At 41.3% G+C, this 20,343-nt stretch overlaps 1 protein-coding gene across 12 annotated transcripts in view; it reads right to left on the reverse strand.

Moving 5' to 3' along the window:
- Positions 1–20,343, reverse strand: part of PRRC2C (proline rich coiled-coil 2C) — a 208,198-nt gene that overhangs the window by 149,343 nt on the left and 38,512 nt on the right. For 11 of the 12 annotated variants that reach the window (XR_006103620.1, XR_006103619.1, XM_042464506.1 and 8 more), the window contains exons 6-11: positions 14,120–14,358; positions 6,633–6,712; positions 6,087–6,220; positions 5,919–6,006; positions 2,195–2,309; positions 421–501 (exon numbers count right to left, since the gene is read on the reverse strand). Coding sequence is in view for 10 of the 12 variants with exons in the window: in XM_042464506.1 (XP_042320440.1) it covers positions 421–501; positions 2,195–2,309; positions 5,919–6,006; positions 6,087–6,220; positions 6,633–6,712; positions 14,120–14,358 (737 nt within the window). In the remaining 2 variants the exon portion in view is untranslated. The remainder of the gene's footprint in view (positions 1–420; positions 502–2,194; positions 2,310–5,918; positions 6,007–6,086; positions 6,221–6,632; positions 6,713–14,119; positions 14,359–20,343) is intronic. The other variant, XM_042464503.1, reaches the window with a different exon arrangement.

Genomic DNA, 20,343 nt, shown 5'->3' on the forward strand with positions numbered 1-20,343 from the left:
ACTGTATAATTTACTGTTTGTGTTCAGGTAATTGCAGGTAGTCTATACATGTACCAGGAATTGTCAGCCTTCACCCAGGGTACACTACCTCCCCAGTGTCAGATACAGATTAAGGATCTTCAGAACTACATTTTATGTGTTGTTATGAACTGTAATGGAAGAGAAAAAGTCAACTCCTATTAACAAGCAAAACCACTTTACTTTCCACACATTAAGGGACTTTTTTGGATTCTAGCCTATGCTTTTCATTAAATCATTGAAAGAAAAAACATAATGATAGCAATAGGTATCATACAATACATGTCATATGCCTGTCATGACATTATAGCTGAGCAGAGTTTACATTTTAGTAGAAAATAAAGAAAGGAATATAAATATTTGATATCTGCATCCAATTGTTATTTCAACTTTTGTTCATACCTGAAGGACAGATTTTGGATGTTGCCCAGAACTGCCCCTCTCAAGCACCAAAGAATGTGCTGGTGACAGTCCCTGGCCCTGCTGAATAAAAATAAATTCTTATAAATATTCTTCTAAAACCAAGAAGCTGAATGAAGTCCATTAAACACCTTTAACTATAAAAGCTGAATTCTGCACAAAATCAGAAAAGCTAGGAGAACAAAGAAGAAATAAAGATAAAGAACCTACCTCTCAAATCTCAATAATTATATAAAATTACTAGCTGCTTTTTAACCAGAAGTACTTCAGTCATATTAGAAGTAAGAATAGGTTCCTTACCTGTAACTGTGGTTTTGTGAGTGGTCTAATACAAATGATTTTCCCACCTGCGTCGGTGCTGCATTCAGAGAGTTCTAGAGCTGAATAGCCTAGCATGAGTACCCCGCTTCCTCCCATTTCCTGCACATGTCTAAGCCTGCCAAGCTGCTGCCACCATTCTGTTTTGAAGTCCACTGTAAAACTGACAGGGACCTGAAATAGGGGAGGTATGACTGCTTTGTGTGAGGGACAGGAACAGATGACCACATGAAGTACCATAGTTACAGATAAGCAACCTGTTCTTTGAGGTCTCTGTCTGTGAGCCCGAGATTTAAGGGACAACGTAACATCATCCAGCACTGACAAAGTCACTATTCCCTGATCTTCCTTGTGACTGACCAGGAGCACCTCTGTCTTGATTGGATTAAGTTTCAATGTGTTTGCCCTATGGCAATGACTAATTGCTATGAAAAAGTTCTTTCCTATGCCACATAAAACAGCACAGGTTTCATTACTTCTGAAAAAGCCTAGCAGTGAAAACAGTGTTCCAGAGAATACATCACTACAAGTCACCTGTACTAGAATATTGATGTACATCCTACCTGAACTCTTGATATCAATTTCTTTTGAACACAAAACCAAAATTATTACATGTGTTCCATGGTAAAACTTTCCAATCATGTTGAACAATGTGGCATATGGACACTGAGACAGTGGCTGTAGTCCTGGACATGTACCACTCTTAACTCAGTGAGAGGCAAGAAGCCAGACTATTTAGACCAGGGGTAGGCAACCTACAGCCTGCGGGCCGGATGCGGCCCGGCAAGGCCTTGGGACCGGCCCCAGCCAGGTCCTGCTGCCGATTGCCGCCGGAGCCTTTGGCCTCTCGCATGAGGACGTGGGGCCTTTGGCCTATCAGGAGGAGGCGGGCAAGGGGGGGCAAGCGGCGGGCAAGGGGGGGCAAGCGGCGGGCAAGGGGGGAAATCGTCTATAGAAGCCTCAGAAACATGCATTTTTTAAAAAATCAGCAAATTTTTTCACATGTTGTCCATTTTTAAAAAAGTGTCCTCCATTTGAAAATTTTGTCCTACATTTGTCCCGCTTTATTTATTTATTTATTTATTTTAAAAAAAAAATATTTATTTATTTATTTATTTGGCTTCGGCCCCCCAGTTGTCTGAGGGACAGCAACCCGGCCCCTGGCTCAAAAAGGTTGCCTATCCCTGATTTAGACAACATATATAAGTCAAAGCAAGATACAACTAAACACACAAGGACTGCTAAGTAACAGGACAACAGCAATATCAGCTTTGCACATTTTAACAGATTTCAGGTGCAGAGTAAACAGCCATGTTTTAGCAAATGTGCTACCTTGTTTGTGTATTTGTTGTACAAAATTAATATAAAACACAGGTCAATAAACAATCTGTAACTCAGGGCATACTGGGTGTATAGAAACTGATAAAACAAAACATACCTGGTCAAACTGACCACTTTTGCTATAGGGGCCTTTTGATCCAATTGATTGCAAAGAAGCGGTAGATGATTTATGTTCTCCATTTTTCTTCTCCAGGTCTTTTGTAGATTCATTACTGGATAAAGAACATTAATGAAAGAACATTTTTAGATACTATCTTTTTATGTTAAAAAAAATTAATAATAAAAATACTTTATTCATAATACAAAATCTTGCAATCATAAAACAATGGTATAAAAAAGTTTCATATCGTTAAAAACTTTCCTTATTAAAATGTTACACAATTCAATTCGTTTAGAATAAATCTGACCATAAAGAACAGTGGCTAGATGGAGGAGAAACAGATGTAAAATTTGTATTAATGTAATCTATAAGAGGAGACCATTTTTCCTGAACAGGTCTTTGATTTTGTTGTTTTGAGTTATATTTCATATTATATGTTAATTTCTCCATAAGCCATTGATCCCAAACTGTTTTCCACCAGCTATCCAGGGATACAAGACCTGTCTTCCAATTATTAGCCACTTCTAGACAAGCTGCTGTCAGCAAAAAAGATATCAACTTTCTGTTTTTTAAAGATTTATTACCTTTTGTGTTTATTGAAAGTAACAAAAGAGCTGGGCAAAAAAATATTTTTCGTTTTGTAATTGAAGCAATTTGGTTGATCACATCATGCCAGAAGTGAGTAATTTTGGAACAGTATAACCACATATGGATATAAGTCCCTAAGACTAGACAACCTCTCCAACACAAAGGTGATATAGATTTTATCATCTGTGACTTCCTAACAGGGGTTAGATACCATTTATGTACAGTGGTACCCTGGGTTACGAATTTAATTCATTCCGCCGCCGCTTTCGTAACCCGAAAGGCTTTCGCAAGCCGAAAACCCATAGGCGCTAATGGGGAAAAGCCGCGATTTGGTGCGAAAAAGCGCCGAAAAGCACCAAAATTTCTTTCGTAACCCGAAATAACCTTCGTAACCCGGAACAGTTTTTTTTCAATTGATTTTTTTCGTAACCCGGAAATTTCGTAAGGCGGCGCATTCGTATCCCGGGGTACCACTGTACTAGCTTTAGAAAGTTCTCTCTGGTTAAAGCTGATCTTGACTTCAACACAGAAGATGCCCAAATAGCACACCAGTCTGATTCTGGAATTGGTATATTTAATTCACTTTCCCACAATGTTTTGATATATATGGTATCTTGATATGAATTCAACAAAATTAGATTATATATTTGGGAGACTGAGCCTTTACTATTTCCAACAGGATCATTGCATAAAATTTCAAAGGGAGTCATAGATCTCAATCTTTCCCCTTTCTTAAGTAAGCTAGAGGGAAATGTTTTTATTTACTTAAGTTGAAACCACGAGATCGGTAATGGGTCTGGAGTTGATGCTAAATCTTCAATTGATTTGAGTTTATTATTCTTAAAGAGGTCTTTAATTTGATAAATTCCTTTTTCTTCCCAACCTTTATATTGCCAAAATTTATCCTCATGAAAAAAATTTGGATGATGTAAAAACGGACAATTAGGTGACAAATCTGGAGAGAGAATATCTTTCCATTTTTGCCAGATCTCAATGGTTAGTTTTAAACCAAGGGTTGTTTAGCCCTTTAATCTCCTTTGCTGATACTTTTTTAAAAAAATTTTTTTACTGTGGAAAGTGTGTATATCTGTATTGAGTTCCATTTTTACCCATGAGATATTAGTACTTTTTTTTAATTAAACGGATCGCCTGAGACAATTGAAAAGCTGTAAAATGTAATTGAAGATCTGGTATGGTTAAACCCCCCCCCCCATTTTTGAGGGGAGGAATCTGATAGATTGAGACAAACGAGGTTTTTTATTATCAAAAAATATATGTATTAATCGATCTTTGCCACTTTTTAATTCTCAAGGTCGAAGGAGACATAGGTATCGTTTGGAATAGGAAAAAAGGTGTGGAACAATAAACATTTTCACAAGGGCAATTCTCCCTAAAATCAAGGGGAATACAGTGGTACCCCGGGATACGAATTGATCGCGTTACGAAATTTCCGGGATATGAAAAAGTTAGATTGGAAAAAACTGTTCCGGGATACGATGTTTTTTTCGGGTTACGAAATTTATTTCGGCGCGAAATTCAAACGCAAAGCGCGGCTAGCGGCTTTCCAGCGCTAACGGAAAGCCTTTTCGGGTTGCGAAATGTATCGGGTTACGAACGGAGCGGCGGAACGAATTAATTTCGTAACCCGAGGTAGCACTGTAGATGTTTCCATCCTTTTAATTTTGCAATAATCCAACTAGTAACATTTTTATAATTAGGTGGAATAAGTTGGTTAATATCTTTGGTCAAGTATATACCCAGATATATAAATCCCGGTGGGTATAATTGTAAGTTTATTAACTTTTGCAGTATGTTCTGCTGATCAGAAGGAATATTAAAACATAAAAGTTTAGATTTTGTATAATTAATTCGCAGACCTGCAAAATGGTCAAAAGAATCTAAAATAACTTTTAATTTCATAAAAGATTTATGAGGGTATTCCAAAAAGAGTAATATAACGTCTGCAAATAAATTTAATTTATGAATTTGGCCTCTGATCTTTGGACCTAATACATCGAATGAAATTAGCTAGCAGTTCAATAGCAATGGCAAAAAGAAGTGGGGAGTGGGGACAGCCTTGTTTTGTTCGTCTTTGTGTAGGGAAGGGCTTTGAGATTAGTGTATTGACAATAATAGTTGCTTGGGAGCCATTGTATAAAGATTTCAAAACTTTAATAAATCCTGAACCAAAATTCATCTTTTGAAGCACTCCAAATAAGTATTCCCAATCTAAGCGATGAAAGGCTTTCAATATATCAAGAGACATTATTGCCAATGGAGTCTCTGAATGAGAAGCATAATAGATGGCATTCAGCACTCTATGAATAGCGTCTAATATTTTTTGAGTTGGCATAAAGCCTGTTTGATTTTGATCAATATAGTCAGTAATAAAGATGTTTATTCTCCGGGCCAGTATAGATGTAAATAATTGGGCATCTTGGTTGATAAGTGAGATTGGTCTAAAAGCTGAAACAAAATTTTTAATCTTTATTTCCTAATGTTGGCTCATTATCTGTTTTGTAGTTTACAAGCTTTAAAGCTGAAGCTCTAAGTTTCCAAGACATATCAAAAGGGATAATTTAATAACATGTACAGAAAAAAGTAAAAGCAAAATGCCATGAATGATGACCACATAAGAAAAATGCCGTGAAGTATCCTTGATATAAACAGTTTTATATGTTCAGTTTTATATGTAAATCAGAGCAGATTAACCAGCAGATGATTATATACTGTTTCCAGCATTCAAATCCAGTACTTCAGCATATGCAACTACAGTGGTACCCCGGGATACGAAAGCACCGCGTTACGAAATATCCGGGATACGAAAAAATACTATAGGAAAAAACTGTTTCGGGTTACGTTTTTTTTTTTCGGCTTACGAAAAAATTTTTGGTGCTTTTCGGCGCTTTTTCGCACGAAATCGCGGCTTTTAGCGCTAGCGCCTATGGCTTTTTCGGCTTACGAACGATTTCGGGTTACGAACGGCGCCGCGGAACGGATTATTTTCGTAACCGGGGGTACCACTGTATATCACTGGTGTTCTTGTTCTGTGACAGGCAGAATGCAGATGCAGTACAAAAAATAGCTGATGATTTTTAGGTTTCTTAAACATAAATATATTCAGTATATTAACCTGTTATTATGTTCTTTCTGGTTACCTCCTTGGTCATCATCATCACTGAAGTTCAACTGTTCAGTATAATCTACCTCACTCTGAGCTCCTGGAGGAAGAAGAATAGATGGTTATCACAAAAAATACCGTTTCTACATGTAGTCAGTTCTAGGGGATGAACAAGCTTACCAGCCCAGCCCTCATCAGCTTCAGCATCCAAATTATCGAACTTGTCAAGTTCTTTTAGTTCATTGGCACTTAAGATGGATGGACGTTCTATACCATCTGAGCTCCATGAAGAGGGTCCTCTTCCTCTTAATGCTCTAGCAAAAGAAATAAAATCAATCATATTCAAGTTCACATGTCAGTATTTGGGTTTCAAATTATCATTTCTTAAATGAAAGTGGAAAAATACAAGAGTAAGAGCAGCATATTTCATATGTGAAAGTAGACATTTTTAATTATTATGTGTAGGAATAACAAGACAGCAGCAAGGTAACAGTCAAAATCCTGCATCTGGGATTTTCTCAGTCCTGCTGAAGGTTCATGCAAAGAGATACAAATTCAGCTGTATACTTACAAAATGTTCTTAGCATATCAATTAAGAACATGTAATATTAATATATAACAGCCATGCGAACAGTTCATACAGATGTGATGCAACCTTAATTCTGTTGTCACAGAACCCAAAGAACAATTTCCAAACAGTCCAAATAGAACAACTGCGTTTCTTACCGGTTGAGCTCAGATGGTGAAGGGAACCTGCTGGGATTTGGCATTGGAGGATATGCAAGTTTAGGGTACTGATTAAACATCTAAGGAAAAGAAGGTAGAGGTGTAAAAAATTCCATGTAAATGACAAGAAGATATACATTGACTAATCATATGGTAAGCTAAAATCATAACATATGAAACTAGAAGGATTTACAGTCTGAAAAAAAATAAAAATAAAAACCAAGAAAGGTTCAGATTTATAGGCCTTACAGTTAAATTATGCAACATTGTGTTATTTTGCAATTCCCATGACTGTTTCAACTTTTATCCTACTCCTAAAGTATATTAGTGCAGAAGCTGCACTTCCCTTGCTCCATTTGTGATAATCTGATAGTGAGATTAAGCAAAAATAGTGATTTCTAACAAAGAGTTTAAATCATAAGCATAGAGCTTCTTGCAATCCCTGATAAAACCATTAGCATGATTAGCTCTGCTTTCAAAATAGGAAGAATATCTATTACATTTATCCTGAAATTCCATTATACAGAGAAACATAGAATCATAGAGTTGGAAAATTGTCAGAACCAGTTAAGATCAAATACAGTGGTACCTCGGGATACGAATTACCCAGCTTACGAATTTTTCGGGATACGAAAAAATCCCATAGGGATTTATTGTTTCGGCTTACGAAGGTTTTTTCGGGTTACGAAAAAAACCCGGCGCTGTTTTAAATGGAGCCGCGGCAGAGCCGCGGCTTTTTCTCCATTAGCGCCTATGGCAATTCGGGTTACGAAGGTTTTTCGGGTTACGAAATTAGCCGCGGAACGAATTAATTTCGTAACCCAAGGTACCACTGTATAATATTAGACATATCCAGTTATTTAATATTCACTTCATATATTCAGCTCATATATGATCACTGTTGTTTGTTTAATATATATATTGATCTAGATAGTTCTGTGTGTTGAAATATTGTATAGTGTTGGGGGTTGGGAAAATAAGGTGGAATATTAAGGGTGAGGTTTGGCTTGTGGATGGGGCCCTGTTAAGGGGTTTGGAATGTGGGATAAACTGTAATGGTTCTTCAACTGTAAGGTGGTTGGTTGCCATGGTGATTGATTCCTGGGTGGGGTTTTAAAGTGGGAACTTTTCCTTGTGCCTTCAGATTCTGCAAAGACGTGCTTGTGGTTACTTCTGCTGTGCATCTTACAATAAACTTTCTTGTTTTGCAATGAGTTGGTGTGGATCATTAGCCTGAGGTTCTCAATTCTCACAAAAATACCTCAAGGGCCATCGAGTCCAACCCCCTGCCATGCAGGAAATCTAAATCAAAGCATCCCCGACAGATGGCCATCCAGCCTGTCTTTAAAAACCTCTAAGGAAGGAGATTCCACTACAATTTTAGGGAGTTTGTTTCACTGTCAAGCAGCCCTTACTGTCAGGAGGTTCCTCTTAATATTGAGGTGGAATCTCTTTTCCTGTAGCTTGCATCCATTGCTCCGGGTTCTAGTCTCCGGAGCAGCAGAAAACAAGCTAGCTCCCTCCTCAATATGACATCCCTTCAAGTATTTAATGAGGGCTATCGTATCACCTCTTAACCATCTCTTTTCCAGGCTAAACATCCCCAGCTCCCTAAGTCGTTCCTCATAGTACATGGTTTCCAGACCCTTCACCATTTTGGTCGCCCTCCTTTGAACACGCTCCGGTTTCTCAACATCCATTTTAAATTGTGGTGCCTAGAACTGGACACAATATTACAGGGGGGGTCTGACCAGAGCAGAATAGAATGGGACTATTACTTCCCTTGATCTAGACCAGTGATGGTGAACCTTTTCGAGGCTAAGTGCCCAAACTGCAACCCAAAACCCACTGACTCATTGCAAAGTGCCATGTCCCTCTGGCTTTCTAGTAACAAACTCTGGCACACTCTGTGCTGGGATGATGGCACATGTGCCCGCAGAGAGGGCTCTGAGTGCCACCTCTGGCACACGTGCCATAGGTTCGCCATCACTGATCTAGACACTATACTTCTATTGATGCAGCCTAAAATCGTATTGGCCTTGTTAGCTGCTGCATCACACTGTTGACTCATGTTCAATTTGTTGTTTACTTGGACTCCCAGATTCCTTTCATATGTAGTCTTGTTTAGCCAGGTGTTCCCATCCTATATCTGTGCATTTCATTTTTCCGCCCTAAGTATTACATTTCTCTGTGTTGAAATTCATTTTTTTAGCTTTGGTCCAGCTTTCTAATCTATTAAGGTTATTCTGAAGTTTGATCCTGTCCTCAGGGGTATTAGCTACTTGGTGTCATCTGCAAATTTGATAAGTATACTCCCAATTCTGTCATCCAAGTCATTGATAAAGATGTTGAACAGCACTGGGCCCAGGACAGAGCCCTGTGGGACGCCACTGGTCACTTCTCTCCAGGATGAAAAGAAGCCATTATTGAGCACCCTTTTGGTTCGACCAGTCAACCAGTTACAAATCCATGTCTTTGTCTAGCCCACATTTCACTAGCTTGTTTGCAAGAATGTCATGGGGAACCCTGTCAAAAGCCTTACTAAAATCAAGATATACTATATGCACAGCATTCCCTTCATCTAACAAACTGGTAATTTTATTAAAAAAAGAGATTAGATTTGTCTCGCATGACTTCTTTCTCTGAACCCCATGTTGACTTTTTGTGATTATGGAATTGCCTTCTAGATGTTCACAGACTCTCTGATTAATGATCTGTTCTAGAATCTTTCCTGGTATAGATGTCAGACTAACTGGATGATAATTGTTGGGATCCTCATTTCCCCCCTTTTTGAAGATAGGGACGATTGCCCTACCCTAGCCTGCTGGCACTTCTCCTGTTCTCCAAGAGTTCTCAAAAATTATTGCCAATGGCTCCGATATTACATTTGCCAGTTCTTTTAATACCGTTCAATATATTTCGTCTGGTCCTGGAGATTTATATTTGTTTAGCTCAACCAGGTATTCCTGTACTATCTCTTTACTTATTCTGCCCTTATTCTGTTCTCTGCTGCATTATCCCCAGGTTGAGCACCCTTTTCCTTTTCTGAGAAGACTGAGGCAAAGAAGGTGTTGAGTAATTCTGCCTTTTCTCTATCTTCTGTTAGCATTTTGCCATCTTTTGCACGCAGTGGCCCTACCATTTCCTTCTTCTTCCTTTTGCTGCAGACATATCTAAAAATCCCTTTTTGTTCTTAACCTCTCTAGCAAGCCTGAATTCATTCTGTGCTTTAGCTTTTCTCACTTTACCCCTACATGTGCTCGCTATTTGAATTCCTCTTTGGTGATTTCCCTGTTTTTCCATTTCTTATACATGTTCCGTTTCAAACTTAGCTCAGTTGAAAGTTCCTTAGTCATCCATCCTGGTTTCTTGAGACATCTCCCATTTTTCTTCCTCATTGGAACTGTTTGAAATTGTGCCTTCAGTATCTCCCCCTTGAGAAACTCCCATCCATCTTGAACTCCTTTCTCTTTTCGTATTCCTGACCATGGGATCACCCCAGTATTTCTCTAAGTTTACTAAAATCAGCTTTCCGAAAGTCTAGAATGCGTGTCTGACTGTGCCTGGCTTCTCCTTTCCATTGTATAACAAACTCCAGGAGTACATGATCACTCCCACCTAAGGATCCCACCACTTGCACTCCATTAACTAGGTCATCCTTGTTGGTTAGGATCAGATCCAAAATAGCTGATCCCCTTGTTGCCTCTTCCACTTTTTGAACAATGAAATTGTCTCCAAGACAAGTGAGGAATTTGCTAGACCTTGAGAATTTGGCTGAGTTTGACTTTCAGCAAATATCAGAATAGTTGAAGCCACCCATCACTACTACATCTCTCCTTTCTGAATGTGTAGTCATCTGTTCTAGAAAGACATCATCTAATTCCTCCATCTGACTTGGGGGTATGTAGTAGACTCCCACAATAACATCCCTGTTGTCCCTCCCCCCCTTAATTTTTATCCAGATGCTCTCCACCTGGCTTCCAGGACTGATGCCCTAGATCTGCTGTGCCTTGCAGTATCATTGGTTCCCACATGAACCAAAAGAAAAAGGTAACAGTCAGTAGGCTTGACAAGTCTTGTCAGCCTCTCTGTCACATGAAGGATCTTTGCCCCAGGGAGACAGCACACCTCCCAAGACATCTTGTCAGGCCCACAAACCACTGGTTCAGTGCCTCTCAGCAAGGTGTCCCCTACGACTCCTCGCCTCCTCCAAGGCTTAGCAACAGCTGTTTCCTCTGGTGGTACTCTCAGGGTCCCCTGCTCTGTCCCCGAAGTCTGTCCCTGCTGCTGTTCCTCATCATCCTTGATCATAGAGATTCAAATCGATTCTGCAACTGCAAGGTCACAGAACGTTCCCTGGTTTCCCTACTTCTGTGTGTGACATTCCTCTACTTCCGTTGTGTGTGAAGTGACCTCTTCCTCTCCAGCACCTTCCTCTGTGTGTTTCATGTTCAGGACCGTCTGATCCATTCTGGTCAGGAAAACCTCTTGCTCCCTAGGATGCTGAAGTGTAGCTACCTGGGCCTCCAGCTGCTGTGCAGGTGAAGTTCCCCACATCTGTGGGCAAGAAGACAAACATCCCACATGTGTTGCAGGTGACTGCAGCAGGTCCCTCAGTGTCCATACTGAAAAGTCTTAAGAAGGCACTGAACAAGACTGTGGGCTTCCCGTGTTAAGACACCTGTGTAAAGAACCCCTGTGGGCCTGGCTTTTGTCCCCAAACTCTGTTAGCGAGCTCAATCAACTGGGGTTATAGTTATGTACAGAGCTCCTGGCTACTAGCTTTTTCCAGAGGCAAGCCTCTGACAAACTTCCCCTGAATAAGTCCCCACAAGTCCCTTAAGGGAGTAGTGAAAAGTAAAGTGTAAAATTGAAAGAGATGTCCTCCAACACTGTGCACAGGTGACCTTCTCCTCTGTACTCCAAACTCTCCTTGAATATAAAAATAAAAATGAATGTGAAAATAAAATAAAAATTCGCAAAGCAAATTGGACACAGAATTTCTCAGAATTCCTCTGCCAGCCCTCCTGTAGAATGAGTCTTCTAGCTCCTCCTCCTCCCAGTGTCCAAAGAAATGGCTCACACTTTTAAAATTTTAAGCTCTTACCCAAGCAAAGTGGACACAGAAAACCAGAGTAATCTTTGGCAAAGAATGTCCCAGAAATATTTTAATAATTTAATAAACACTTCCAATTTCTTCAAACAATAGTTAAGCAACTGGGGCAAGGATGAGACACCACTCTGAAATGTAAACAGATTAACTTTTGAAACATGCCCTTTCTATGTTTTGCCCAGGGGTGGAGAAAGTGTGGCCCATGGGAGGGGGGGTTTCCTCCAAAATGCTTCAAATAACCCTTAGAGGGGGCAATTCCACCACATTTCTGAGCTAATGTGAAATTACCTGGAAGCCAAATTTCCAGGGAGGGGGCAAATTTTTTGATAAAATTGTGCCCCACATCCCATTGGGGGAGGGGGGTGCAACTTAATTCCGTAGGGTGGTGCAATGCAGTCCCCTAAGCCGTCTTCCCACTGCTGGTTTAGCCCTTTCACAGTAACTAAATCTGTGTTGAACTTCTCCAAACATTTTTTTTGTTTCACATCATCAATTTCTACTCTTTGAAATCATATACTGTACTAGTACTTCTGAATAGCTAAGTTTGAACAGGAAAATCAATTTAATGTATATTTGGATTTGCTGAGATTTTTGCTCCTTTGGAAATATAATGGTAATCCTGCAAATGATCATACATTTACAGGTATGGTAAAGACTCCTGCCTTGAGCTGCTGGCATGAGGGGCTAAACCCAAATGTTATGGATTGAGCCTCCAGTCAGCCGAAGAATAAAGTGGCAACCTTCTACAGTGGTGCCTTGTTATTGTATCCGCAGGGATACCAAGGTCCCACCGTACTTGTAAAAGGACTACAAAATTCAGCTAAATTCCCTCCTGTTGTTATATTTCTTATGCCAAAGCCTACACTTTTCATAAACTTCATAATAAAAGCATGGCATTTCAAGGATCTACTCTAGGAATTTAAAATATATTGTATCATACTTAAGGTGGAGAGCTGAGAACTGATAACATAAAAAAAGGTTAAACTATTTTAGGCTTTCTCGTTTTGTGCTGTTACTTTCCCCCTATTCCAATAACTTTAAGAACACAATTAAGCAATCAGAAAAAAATAAAACCATGTTAAAACATATATAATTAAAACACAACACACCCCAGCACAATAATTATCAATATTCAGCACACTGTGTCTGTCAGATGGGCCTTACATAATCATTAATCAATGCCTGTTGAAGTATAAAAGTATTTGATTTTCTGTGACAACAAAATAGGGAGTTTGCCAGTCTAACCTCTCTGGGAAGGAAGTTCCAGATACAGAAGCAGCCACTGAGGAGGCTCTCTTTCATGTTCCTACCACATGTTCCTGTGAGGGTGGTGGGACAGAGAGAAGGATCTCCCTGAAGATTTCAGAGCTGGATTGTAAGATAAAATATAGTTCTTCAAATAACCTGAACCTGAGCTGCATAGGGCTTTAAAGGTCATAACCAGCACTTTGAACTGTGTCCAGAAATGGACCGACAGCCAGTAGAGCTGTTGCAACAAGGTATTTGTGTGCTTCCTATAACCAGCACTCGTTAGTAATCTAGCTGCAGCTCTTTGGACCAGCTGGAGTTTCTGAATACCCATCAAAGACAGTCCCATGTAGAGCAGATTACAGTAATCCAACAGGGATGTAATTAAAGCCAGATCTGATGTTTCAAGCAATGGGGGCTGCTTACACACAATCTTTAACTGTGCAAATGCACTCCTACCACCTCTGAAACCTGTGCGTCCAGGCTCAGAGTTGAATCTAGGAGCATCCTCAAGATGCAAACCGGCATCTTCAGGCTGAATCCCTATTCCCTGGTGTGTTTTTTGAATGACCAGGAGAAACTCTGCCTTGTCTCAATGAAATACTTCATAGTAATCTACATTTTGTTCCTGCACTTATTCCATGCTTAGGGGCTCAGCAAGAGATTGTGGTTCTATACACACACACACACACACACTTGGGTGTCTGTGTGAAGATACAATATTTTTTATAGAGAGCAAAAGAAATCAAGACTTGATCTACATCCTCCCTTCTGTTTTATTCCAACATCAGATTATACCTGACTCAGATCACAGCATTGTTTTTCTAGATTCATTCCAACTCAGAAGAAGATACTGTCTGGAAGTACGGAACACATTTTAGACATGGTCCAACAGGATCTACATTTTATGTGTCACAATCCTGTCCCTAATAGTGTTATTAGCCTTTGTAAAACCACTACTCTAGAAAATATCATGCAAAACAAAGGGAAAAAAGGTGACAGATGCAAAGAATTCATGTCTATCTGCTTCATCCATGAAGTTTCGCTCTACATTTCAGTTTCCCATTTATCTCATGGATTACTAAAAATAAAGGAGTGCTACATAATGATGGCACACATAACTTACATAGGGTGGCATCATTGCTCTGTACTGAGGGATGAGCCCAGGCTGTTGACCATTCAACTTCGGTTGAGAAGGCTGTGCTACCCTTGTATCCCTCTTTTCTGGTACCTTGAGGCCATCATTCTGTTCTACTGGTCCAGGCACATTACCATCTTCTTGAGCAAGAGGCTTTGCTTCTTGATCAGTTGGAGAGTTTGGAGAGTTCAAATTCCTGCCTCCACCGTCTCTCCAACTAGCAACATCTGCAATGGAAAAAGGAGAAATAACATTCTAAACAGTGTCATGCACAGGGACCTTTCTTAGCGTACTTCCTATTGCTTTATGTCCACTTCAAAGGAAACAACACAGAACATCCAATGACAGAAAAGTGGAAGCTGAAGACATACAAACTTTCGATCTCAGTCATCCTTTGAGTATCTATACAACACAGAATCTAGACCAGGGTTGCTCAACCAGGATTCCCTCAAACTCTTGAGTTCTGTGAAAAGTTCTTAGGGGCTCAGCAAGAGATTGTGGTTCAAAATATACATATATCTCTATCTATCTATCTATCTATCTATCTATCTATCTATCTATCTTGGGTGTCTGTGTGAAGATACAATATTTTTATGGAGGGCAAAATTTGTTCAGAAGAGGTTTGTCATTGCCTTCCCCTGAGGAGGCTGAGAGCATATGACTTGCCCAACGTCACCCAGTGGGTTTCATAGCTAAGCAAACTGTGATCTCCAGTCATGGTCTTTATTACACCACACTAACTCTCAATATTAACAGGACACATATAATGTGGCAGATGCTCATATTGTTGTCAAGAGTCTAAATATTAAACAATTTATACATTCTACAACAACAACAACAAATTCAAGTTACCTTCATTTTAAACTTTTCAAACCTTTCAATTTACATTTTGATATGTCCCTGTAATTTGCTATATGTAGGTCAAACCAAATGCTTTTAATTGAGCATAAAAGCAAAATTAGAAGTAAGTCCAGAGACACCCCATTGTATGACCATGTCTTCAGAAAAAATCTTAAGTCTCAATTCATTTAGGTTTTGCACACTTGAGATTTTGGGTACACATTCTAACCAAAACGTTAGCACTGCCCTTGTAAGATTGGAAGTTTATTGGTGTTTCCAGCTCAGTAATACAGGCCTTAACGGTAACATAAGTTATAGCTGTTTTCTTTAATCTACTATACCTACTACTCCATGATAAACAGGGCCTCTGTAGTCTTTGAAAGTGAGTAAGACATTATGCTACTAACGTGACAATTGGTTGAATGTTGATTTACATTTATGTGAGTATGCTTTACATGTTTATTAGTTTTCATTATATTTAGAATGTTTTATGAACTACAAAAGAATGTTTTTCCTAGGAATAATCAATGTATGCTGCAGAACTGACAAAGATTTATATCAAATGTCCAAAATTCTTCCTGGGGATGTCATATTGTTATGATTCCTTGTGACAAGGTTCCTTGTGGAAACTGTTTATCAGTCTTCAAATAACGCTTTCAAAGTTATTCCTGTTGCAGCATTCTCTGTGGAGTTTGTCAGACTTCAGTATACAAGGTTGTAGTGTTTTTGTTTAGTAGTGATTTCTCTGGAACTCTAAATTCACAGTGAGTAACACAAATGATCTGAAAACACCGATTTTTAAAAAATCTCTGTGTGAGTAGTTAAGGCACTGACTTTGATGACTGCAAGGCTGGCAGTTCAAGACCCAAGCACCGTATGATGGAATGAGCTTCTGTGACTAGTCCCAGTTTTTGCCAACCTAGCAGTTGAAGCCCTCCCTTCAGCCACCATCGTGAGGGGGAGAGAGGCAGGCTAGCTCCAACAGGCCTGCCTGGAAGAAGACAAGCCCTCCCTTCAGCCACCATCGTGAGGGGGAGAGAGGCAGGCTAGCTCCATTAGGCCTGCCTAGAAGAGGAGAAGCCCTCCCTTCAGCCACCATCTTGAGGGGGAGAGAGGCAGGCTAGCTCCAACAGGCCTGCCTGGAAGAAGACAATCCCTCCCTTCAGCCACCATCTTGAAGAGGAGAGAGGCAGGCTAGCTCCATCAGGCCTGCCTGGAAGAAGAGAAGCCCTCCCTTCAGCCACCATCTTGAGGGAGAGAGAGGCAGGCTAGCTCCAACAGGCCTCCGAGGGAGAGCACATTTCCTGGACTTTTCCCCTTCCCTGCTGCCATTCCCTTCTCCTTCTGTGTCTTGTCTTTTTTAGATTGTAAGCCTGAGGGCAGGGAAATGTCGAATTTACAAATTGTAAGCCGCTCTGATAACCTTGGCTGAAGAGCGGGGTAATACAGCGCGCCCGCGCCATACGCGGCCTTGAGCATACGCGCTCAAGCCGCGGGGCGCGCATGGGGCGGCGCGTCCCATTCAATTGAATGGGCGCGCGCGCCCGTTGCGCCCCGCACACTACCGCGCCTCCGCGCCACCGTGCACGAGCCCCATTGTTTCCAATGGGGCTCGAGCATAGGCGGAATTCGCCTTACACTGCGGGATCCGGAACGGATCCCCCGTGTAAGGCGAGGACGGATTGTAATAATAATAATAATAATAATAATAATAATAATAATAATAATAGCATGTAAAAGTGTAAGTAGATAAATAGGTACCACTTGAGTGGGAAGGTAACAGCATTCTGTGCAGTCATGCTGGCCACATGACCATCGGTCGTCTGTGACAATGCTGGCTCCCTTGACTTAGTAATGAAGATGAGCATGGCTCCTTACTGTCACGACTTGTTGCATATTCTCATTGTCATATCAGTTTATACTTATACTGTGTCATACTATGGATATATTATTTCTTGTATAGGTTTCTATTCTATATGGCATTCCTTATGAACAGCTGTTATGAAATTGTTGTTAGCACTTTTAGCAGCTCTATGTTTTGTCATTATTCTGATAACTGAACACAATACATCTTTCTTATTACTGATATTATCATCACTTTAGTGTTGCTATAGTAATTAAACAGAGGTGTGCATATATACGGACAGGTTGCTCACCTGTAATGGTATTTCTTCGAGTGGTCATCTGCGAATTCACACAAATGGGTTTATTCTGTGCCTGCGCAGGAATGCTCGGAAACGTCTAGAATCTCTGGCAAAAGTTAGTTTGCAACCTTTTGGCAGTAGCTCCACCCATCCCATATATAGCCACTAACAGTCCCGCTCTTCTCCAGTTCCGAATAAGCCGCACAAAGCGCGACAGCAAAGCGAGCAGGACACTGATGGGAGGACAGGCGGGATTTGTGTAAATTCCCAGATGATCTCTCGAAGAAATACCATTACACATGAGCAACCTATCCTTCTTCGTAGTCTCTGTGAATCACACAAATTGGTTTAGACTAACGAGCTTAGGTCAGTGGAGGAGGGAGTGTCATGACACAGATTTTAAAGTTCAAACAATTGAATGTATTAACCTCAATAAAGTTATGCATATCAAGTGCACTTGTTATTGTCATTTGTCAAACATATAAACAGACCATAATCAGTGCATAGGTCAATTATGAAACTTTTTAAATGAACTGTCAATTGCCCCTGAAAGTGAAGGTAGCAAGAAACAACACTTAGTCAATATAAACCAGAAAGCAACACTGACCTCCCAAAGGCTGCATCTTGTCTGGCTCTGGTGTCCAGCCTGTAATGTTTGATGAAAGTCAGTGGCTGGGACCAGACAGCAGCTTTGCAAACATCCTCCAAAGAAATCCCAGTCAAAAAGGCGGAGGATGCAGCTACCGCTCGTGTTGCATGGGTCCAACCCCGAACTGGAAGAGGTCTACCTGACAATTCATAGCAGAGGTGGGTGGTATTGGCCATCCATTTCGAAAAGCTCTGTGCAGTCACAGGTAGTTCCTTTTTGGCCTCTGAGTAACACACAAACAGCCGCTCAGAGCGCCTCAAACCTCAGGTTTTGTCCAGGTAGCAGGCCAGTGCCCTCCAAACATCCAAAGCATGGAGCTGGCGCTTGATGTCAGTGGTCGGGTTGGGGGGCCAGGGTTGGCAACACAATGTCCTGGTTCATGTGGAAGGCTGACACCACCTTGGGCAGGAAGGTGATATCGGTACGGAGAAGATAAAGTTGGTCCACCCGTAAGGCACATAGTTCACTCGCCCAGCGAGCAGAAGTGATGGCCACAAGGAAAACTGTTTCCCAGGTCAGCAATCTTAACTCTATAGTGCCCATGGGTTTAAAGGGCTTGGATGCCAAGCAGGAAAGCACACAGTCCAAACTTAATGCCGGTGTCAGTACCGAGGATAAAGATTGTTGAATCCTCTGAGAAACCTCTTTAGCAAAGGGTGTTTGAAAAGAGAGGGTCTGCCCTCGAAATGGTAGCGGGAGCAGATGGCTGAGAGGTAGTATTTGATAGAAGTCAAGCAGAGTCCAGAGTCTGCTAGGGACATCAGGAACCCCAAGACCATCGGGACCGACGCTTGGGATGGGGAGATGTTCTTGTCCTGAAGAAAGGCAAGGAACTTATCCCATTTGTATTGGTAACACTTCTGTGTTGAAGGCTTCTGGGACGCCAATATAACATCTTTGATGGGGTCTGGTAAAGATGTTAAGGTGAGATCCTCCATGCCACCAATGGGAGGGTTTCCATGTCGGGATGGAGAACAAGACCGTCATGTAGAGACAGAAGGTCGGGACGGAACTCCACTCGAAGTCCCTTGGGAGAGATGCAGTAAAGGAGTGAAGCAGGACTGCCTCGGCCACCATAGGGTTGATCAGGATCATGTCGGAGTGGTCCGATGTCATATTTGCCACTATCTTCATGATGAGAGGGAAGGGAGGGAACGCATAAAGCGGTCCCTCTGTCCACTTGAGCTGGAAGGCATCTCCTAATGAACCTGGAGCACGGGCTCGAGAGCAAAATCTTGCACATTGCGTGTTGAGAGGTGAGGCAAAGAGGTCGATCGTTGGCTGTCACCACAGTTGAGAAAGAAGGGTGACCATGTCCAGATGGAGACACCATTTGTGGCACAGATTGAGAGATCTGCAGAGCTGATCTGCCAGTTTGTTTTCTTCTCCTGGCAGGTGTATGCACTGGAGAAGGATCTTGTGGTTGATGCACCAGTTCCAGATTCTGAGTGTGATGTCCAGCAGGGTCTGGGACTTTGTGCTGCCTTGTTTGTTGAGGCAGTACATGACGGTGTTGTTGTCCACCAGTAAAAGTACTATCCTGTCAGAGAAGAGTGACTGAAAGGCTCTGAGTGTTTTTTCTACCATCAGCATCTTCAATGCATTGATGTGAAGCTGGCTTTCTGTCATTGTCCATTTGTCTTTGATGGTGAAGTTCAAGATGTGGGCATATGTCGTGAGAGTGATGTCTGGTTGCGGGGACAGAAAGGGCATCCTGACGCACATGTTGTCGGGTTGGAGCCACCATGGTAAAGATCTCTGAACTGGTCTCGGGAGGGTGAGCATTTGGGAGGGAGAGTCCTGCATGGGATCGAACACATAAAGAAACCAGGATTGGAATGGTCTCAAACTGAGTCTCCCCCACAGGGTGACAAAGGAGGTCAAGGCCAGATGCCCCATAGCTATCTGAGTAAGATGAGCTTGTATGCATCTTTGTGGAAGGTATGCTTGGACCGCTGAGCAAAGAGACTGGAACCTATCTTGTGGCAGGTATGCCATGGAAGTCTTGGAGTCGAGAATTGTCCCAATGAATCTGACTTGTTTGGAAGGAGTCAGATTTGACTTGTCCAAGTTGATTTTGAGACCTAGAGTCCAAGAGGGACAGAGCAAAGTGGACGTCCTGAAGCAATGTCTATCGGGATGGAGCCGTGAAGAGCCAGTCGTCCAAGTAGGGAAAGACTGTGATTCCCTGTTGATGGAGGTAGGAGACTACTGGTGCCATGCATTTTGTGAACACTCTTGGAGCCATGGAGAGGCCTAATGGCAGAACTCTGTATTGGAACATCTTGGTCCTGATGGCAAAGGCAAGGAACCTCAGATGGTTTTCCCGGATCGTAATATGAAAGTAAGCATCTTTTAAATCCAGAGTCACAAACCAGGAGTCTTTCTGCAAGAGTGGTAAAATGGAGGAAAGGGTTACCATTCTGAAATGGCGATAAAAAATAAAGGTGTTTAATTGACACATGTCCAAAATGGGTCAAAGACCAGAGTCCCTCTTTGGGATGGTGAAGAATTTGGAAAATACTTCAATATCTTTTCTTGCCTCGAGAGTCCTTGTTCTTATACCCTTGTTGGTATCT

Source organism: Sceloporus undulatus, chromosome 4 (assembly GCF_019175285.1).
Source record: "Sceloporus undulatus isolate JIND9_A2432 ecotype Alabama chromosome 4, SceUnd_v1.1, whole genome shotgun sequence".
Classification (NCBI taxonomy): domain Eukaryota; kingdom Metazoa; phylum Chordata; class Lepidosauria; order Squamata; family Phrynosomatidae; genus Sceloporus; species Sceloporus undulatus.